This window comes from Podospora anserina, chromosome 6, assembly GCF_000226545.1.
Source record: "Podospora anserina S mat+ genomic DNA chromosome 6, supercontig 2".
Lineage (NCBI taxonomy): Eukaryota > Fungi > Ascomycota > Sordariomycetes > Sordariales > Podosporaceae > Podospora > Podospora anserina.
Genome location: NW_001914857.1, coordinates 1,140,750 through 1,146,773, shown reverse-complemented (window position 1 = coordinate 1,146,773; position 6,024 = coordinate 1,140,750). Strand labels below are relative to the sequence as shown.

Here is a 6,024-nt window from a genome sequence, read left to right as displayed (position 1 = left end):
ATGTTTGGTTGGTTGAGTTCTGAAAGTCTGCCCCCCTCTCGTGTAAAAAAAAGAAAAAAATAAAAAACAAGAAAAAAAGTTTGAACTCCAATGGTGAGATACGCCTTCCAGCTCCGGTCTCTCAGGTTTGCCATTCTCACTTCACGTCATCATTGGCCGTTGGAAAGAGCTTCCAACTATTGGTCTTCTCGAGGAGAAAGTCCGGGTTAAGTTTCAGATTATTATATCACCTTCCTCCTCTATTGCCTACAAACAACTTGCCAAGAGCAACATCTACAACTGACTCCTGCCCACGTTCTTATCCATCTGGATCCAGAGACCATCGCCCTCAGCCATGATATTGCCTGTTCAATATTGCGTTAGTCATACTCCATGATCACATAGGGATACAGCAACCAATCTCAACAACTAACCATTCTGATCCTCAATACACCCCCTAACCATGATCTTCCGTCCAGCCTTCTTGACCACCCTCCCCCTGATAACAACCACCATGGGCAACTTGATCGCCTTCTGAAGGTTGGTGTTGAACTGGACAGTATAGGCGCCGTGCTCTGTCAACATAGTCCCGTCAGCATCCTGCCCCAAGAATCCCAACCCCTCCCTCAACCGCGGAGCAGCTGGAATGATATAGCAAAAGGGGAAAAAAACTCAAAAAACTTACCACTCTGAAAATTGGCCGCCGTCCCCATAACCTCGTCCATCAGCACCGCAAACAAGCCCCCATGCATCGTCCCCGCATAACCACAAAGATCCTCCCCTAAATCCACCAGCGCACTAAACAGCAAAAACGGGTTCTTCATATCCTCCCCGTCCTGCGCCCCACCCCCCTGCAGCATCGCTTTGGATTTGGTGATCTCCTCCATGGGGATCAACTCCCCCTTTGCCCCGGCAGCCTGAGCTTTCTTGACCATTGAAGCAGGGGGCTGCAGCATCCGGAAGAATGTCACGCACGCCTTGACGGTGGTGCCAGAGTTCATCACCTTGCGAACAAAGTTGCTCTCACCCGAGGGCAAGGGGCGGCGGTCGACGACTTGGGTGCTGAGGAGGGCGGGATCGGAGAGCATTTTGGCGAGGGGGGGGATGGCATTGAAGTGGGCGAGGGGGTCTTTGACGTGTTGGTTGTGGTTCTCGGGAGCGGAATGGGCCTTGATGATGGGGCGGTCTTGTCCTTGGTTTTGGTTCTGGGTGGAGGCCATGGTGGGCAATGTTGGTGAGTGGTGACTGAAGGGGTAGAGATCGAGACGGATAAGCTATTGCTTGATGAGCGGTGATAGTTGAAGAAGATGATGGTTTGAATGTTATATTTTTCTGGAACGCCGTCACGGAGTGATTTAATCCCGCGAATGTCGAGTCACGCAGGTGTGCCGGTTGATATGGTTTCCTCGCGGGTATTCCACCTACTGCTGAAAGTGACATGATTCTGCCTCGGTGCCATGTCACGCCGTCGATGTCCATCGGTAGTTCGTACTACACCATCGAGACCCTAAACCCCGTTGTCAGGAGATGGCTCGTCGCCGGCCATGGTAAGCGTCAAGCTGGATCCAAGAGCTCAATTTTGAAAGGTAGCAGATCAAGATAGCCATGATACATTCATATTGCTTCTACCCGCCCCAACGACGGTCCACTATGATGCTAGTAACCAAATGAACTTCCTGTTTAGCCTCGACCAAGTATCTCAAACCAGCTCGAGCCGGCCCACCCCGAAAAAGACAACCCCTCAAACCCAAGATTTTGTATATACAAAAGAAATCTGCCTGCCAACCCCAAACGCCTATCTTGTGCTTGCTTGCAAACAAAACAAGAACCAGAGGAACCCCAAGAAATTCTAAATGCCGAACCATGTCTTTAGTCTTTCGTACGTGTAGAAACTCGCCGCCACCAAGGGGACCACCTTGGCGTAACCAATGGTCAAGCCCACAAAGAAACCTCTCAGTCCGCGCTCTCTCATAATTATCCCAGCTGTCTCGCCGATGCGCATTCTGTGGCCATCGCCGACCGCTCCACCAACTTGCATCCGCCGCCTAATAACTTCCAACGGGTAGGACGCCGTTTGAGAAACCAGACCGGCCACGCCACCCGCGAATAGCTCAGCCCAAGACCGCAAAGGCGCTGCTTTCCCGGCGGGCGCATTCTCAGGTTGTGGCAGTGTAGTCCACTTCGCAATTTCTGGGTGACGAAGAAGGTCGCCGGCCGTGTCGTGTGTCAGGAAAGACATGCCAGCGTAGGGCAGCATGCCCAGGAGCGTTGGGGAGAATCCACGGTAAAAGTTGGTCAGCCCATGCCTAGCAGGCGCAACTGGCAGAGGCTCGCCGAGAGGGCCAGCCACAGTGCGCGGTTTTTGTTGTTCACCATATATCTGCTTGCATATTGAGCGTAGTGATGATCTGCTGTCCTTCTTCGTCTCGAAAGCCAGCCGTACTCGAATAACTTCTAGTGGATATGTGAAGAAAACTGAGGTGACACCTGCCAAAGACCCGCTGATAAGTCGTCGGAATGGCGTTTCGTGCTCCTTGTTCGGAATGACAATAGCTCGTATTTGTTCGTAGGCCAGGAACTTGATGGCTGCGTAGGGGAAAATTCTCAAAAGTGTCGCTGAGTGGCCTCTAAAAAGGCCTGTTGGTCCGTCCTGCTGGTAGATGGCCTTCATGGCCTCCGACACACCAAGCCATGATCCCGTGTATTTGATGAAGTGTGGGTTATGAGACTGGAAAAGAATCTTCACTCGGTCGAGCGGCGCAACAACAGTCTTGGCCTATGGTTATGTTAGTCAACCGTACAATGTTCGTACCTGAGTCCGAGGCAAGAACCTACCGCGCATCCTGCCAGACCACCTGCGACTCCAGATCGCCAGACATAATCCAAGCTCCGCTTGTTCTTAGGAGGCTTCCTCGGCACCTGGGCCTCGTCGTCTGTAGGGCATACTGCTGGATCCTTAGCCGGCAGTGCTGTAGCATTTGGCCGGGCTGCACGGGTAGTGTCTCGCCCTATTTGAGGCGACGAGACCCCCGGCATGGAGGCATGGCTCATGAGGGCCCGGGGGTTGCCCGCTTCAGCGGACTGGTGTAGCGGAATATCGCGACAGGTAGATTCGGGGAGGGGAATATTGGGACGGACGCTCTGCGTTACTGGCGCATTGCGAGTTAAAATGTCTTTCTGTTGTATTCTGTGGTCGTCGAGAAAAGGTATATATTCGGCGACGGTCCAGATACGAGTTGGAAGTGAGTTATAGGTCTATCGTCAAGTACGTAATGTTTTGCTGTGAATGCGATTCAGAAGATGGAGCAAAGAAAACGCTCTCGAAAGCCGGGAATGCAACAGCCAAACGTCATTTCCGTCTTCTCCGCAGACTCTTTAAGCTTTAGAACCGCAAGCCCTCCAGTGCCACCCCGCATAGCCGAGGATTGCCGAATCCTCCCACCTGACCAACCCGCCTGAACTAGGGGCCCAGTGCCTGAGAACGGGCCAACCAGCGGCCGCCCAAGTAAATCAGGTTTGACACTATGCCATTCTGGGATTTCTAGAAGCCCACATGGTACCCTCTTTTGACGACGCTGACAAGGTTGTTATCGATATATCCACATTCACGGTCACGAGTTGGTCACGAGGGCATCATATACTGCGAAGATAAGTGCTACCATGGCAGTTGATGCGTGAATAGTCTATATAAGACCTTGTAAGCGGAATGAATTGTTACAAATTCCATAGTCTCATTGCAAATCACTGACTAGATGTTAAGGACCAATCAAAATACCTGAGCCATTGAATAGCCTGCCTTGAGAATAATGTCCATGTATGGGATGGATTGAACACTATCGAAACCATGCCTGAATCCAGCATTCTCTGGCAGAACGAGGCCAAAACGGTGGTCCTACTCGACCTCCCCCGGTCGATTGAAGAAGCCCAGTATCTTTCCGATAAACAGATGCTACCTGGCCATGAGCCACCAGACACAACTGCACCATTCCGGAGGTTGATTTGTTCGCCGGCACCAGAACAACCCTTCGTAACTCCGGAGCCGAAGTCCAGTGATTATGCTCAACCAGCCATCTCACCCGCAGCTCAGATAGCCGAGCTCATGACCATGGCATCCGTTAAGTCAGCACTCGATGAGATAAGCACATCCTATCAAGGGCCCTGGTGTCTACCACGCCTCACTTCAAAGCCACCAGCCCCGGTTGAGTCAAAGCAGATAGCCACGCAACCGGAAGAAACAGCAGCGCCGCCCAAGAGCACATCAACACCCACAGAACCAAATCCCCCTCCCAAAGCAACCGAAGATCACAGTATAATCCCCACCAACCAAGTCGATAACCCAGACTCTCCTTACGGGGGGCCCAACCGCCCACCCACTCACCGGCCCCCCCCCCCCCCTCTCCCAAACCTTCTCCCTCATCCTCCTCCCCCCCCCCTGGCCCAACCGCTCCGCAAAACGCAAACGCTCCAGCCCCGCCGCCTACACCCCCCTCCCCTCTCTCTCCTCCACCCACTCCCTCCTGTCCTCCTTCCAAATAACCACCCTCCTCTCCCCTGACGGACTCGTAGCAGTATGGGTCACCAACTCCCCCCGCTTCACCACCCTCCTCCTCAACGACATTTTCCCCTACAACTGGGGTATTGAGCTAGTGGCAGAATGGACCTGGGTCAAAGTCACGTCTCGTGGGGAGCCGATTGTCAGTCTGGGGAGTCAATGGCGGAAGCCTTATGAGCGGTTGTTGATTGCGAGGAAAAAAGGGGCTTGTGCAGGGGCTGGTGGTGTGAAGAATAAGGTTATTGTCTCTGTGCCCGATATTCACTCTCGCAAGCCGAATTTAAAGAGGGTGTTTGAGGAGGTGTTACCTAGGGGGTATACAGCGTTGGAGATGTTTGCACGGAACTTGACGGCGGGTTGGTGGGGGTGGATGGATGAGGTAATGAAGTTTCAGGGGGGAGAGTATTGGGCTCAGGAAGAAGTGGTAGAAGGAGAAGAGGTTGTTGGGCACGGAGGGTGATCTGCAAGAAAACAGAGAGGAAAAGACGGCGGGTTCTGCACGATTGGAAGAAGATATAGCAGGAAACCTAAGTCAAATTGTTCAACCAGGTTGATGTAGAGCGGGAGAATCCAGCATTGGTCATGATTGTACATGTATTTGCGTCCATGAGCATATAATACACTTGCCAAGTATCTCTCCTTGGCTCTGCTCATTTCTAGCGTTTGAGCCCCCTTATCCAAGCAGCAGTGACAGCCGAACTAAGCCGACCACTTCAGCCTGACCATTCTTTCTCAGAACTGCACTTCCGCGTATTTACCTCGCCCCAAGCACATCCCATTTACGCCTGAACAAGTCCAACCCCCCTTATTCATCCTTCACCTCCCCCTTTTCCCCCTCCTCCTTCCCCTCCACCTTCAACCCCTTCTCCTTGACCTTCAACCCTTTCGCCTTCCTCAACAACTCCCTCGCCTGCTGACTCACACTCTTCACATCATCCGGCACCGCAAACTTGTTCCTCAACGGCACCTTCTTCGGGTCCTTCTGCTTCTTCTCCTGCGCCCTCCTATCCTTCTGCAGCTTCTGGTACATCGCATGATCCCACGGCTTGAGAGCCTCCTCATCCTTCACCGGCTCCGGCCACACAAACGGCTTGACCAGCTCGGCAATCATCATCTTCTGCGCCCTGGGCCGATACCAAGGCCCAGTCTTGTTCTTCCTCTCGGGTTTGGGCTGGTTGATGAACGAGCGGATAGCCGTCGTCTCGACGCCGTAAGCATGGTGAAGATAGTCCCGAAGATCGAGCTTGTTGAACTGCAGGGGGACGGCAAAGGTGGCGAGGTGGGGGGACTGTTTGGGCTTGGGGCGGAGGAGGGCGACTACGTGGTTTGGTCTGGGCGGGGAGAGTAAGAGAGCAGGTTAGCTCCGAGATGTCCTCGAGAAGAAAAGGTGGGCTGGTTGCTTACAGAAACAATTGCTTCTCACCGAACCTCTTCCACCGCTGTACAGGCTCCGCGATCCGCGGTAATGAGTTCATTGACGACATGGTGGGTGA

General features: G+C 53.1%; 4 protein-coding genes across 4 annotated transcripts; 1 reads left to right on the top strand and 3 right to left on the bottom strand.

Moving 5' to 3' along the window:
• Window positions 1-273: 273 nt before the first annotated feature.
• Window positions 274-1,199, bottom strand: PODANS_6_3210 (uncharacterized protein; the record flags this gene model as incomplete). The annotated part of the gene is made up of 3 exons (XM_001910136.1): window positions 274-344; window positions 414-554; window positions 665-1,199. 3 exons carry the CDS (start codon window positions 1,197-1,199, stop codon window positions 274-276), a joined length of 747 nt encoding a protein of 248 aa, XP_001910171.1.
• Window positions 1,200-1,828: 629 nt separating this feature from the next.
• On the bottom strand, window positions 1,829-3,030 carry PODANS_6_3220 (uncharacterized protein; the record flags this gene model as incomplete). Its single annotated transcript, XM_001910135.1, has 2 exons — window positions 1,829-2,755; window positions 2,815-3,030. 2 exons carry the CDS (start codon window positions 3,028-3,030, stop codon window positions 1,829-1,831), a joined length of 1,143 nt encoding a protein of 380 aa, XP_001910170.1.
• A 793-nt stretch (window positions 3,031-3,823) lies between these two features.
• PODANS_6_3240 (uncharacterized protein) lies at window positions 3,824-4,991 on the top strand (the record flags this gene model as incomplete). The annotated part of the gene is made up of 2 exons (XM_001910134.1): window positions 3,824-4,286; window positions 4,546-4,991. The coding sequence occupies 2 exons, from the start codon at window positions 3,824-3,826 to the stop codon at window positions 4,989-4,991; spliced, it is 909 nt and encodes a 302-aa protein (XP_001910169.1).
• Window positions 4,992-5,336: 345 nt separating this feature from the next.
• On the bottom strand, window positions 5,337-6,015 carry PODANS_6_3250 (uncharacterized protein; the record flags this gene model as incomplete). The annotated part of the gene is made up of 2 exons (XM_001910133.1): window positions 5,337-5,862; window positions 5,936-6,015. 2 exons carry the CDS (start codon window positions 6,013-6,015, stop codon window positions 5,337-5,339), a joined length of 606 nt encoding a protein of 201 aa, XP_001910168.1.
• Between the last annotated feature and the right edge of the window lie 9 nt (window positions 6,016-6,024).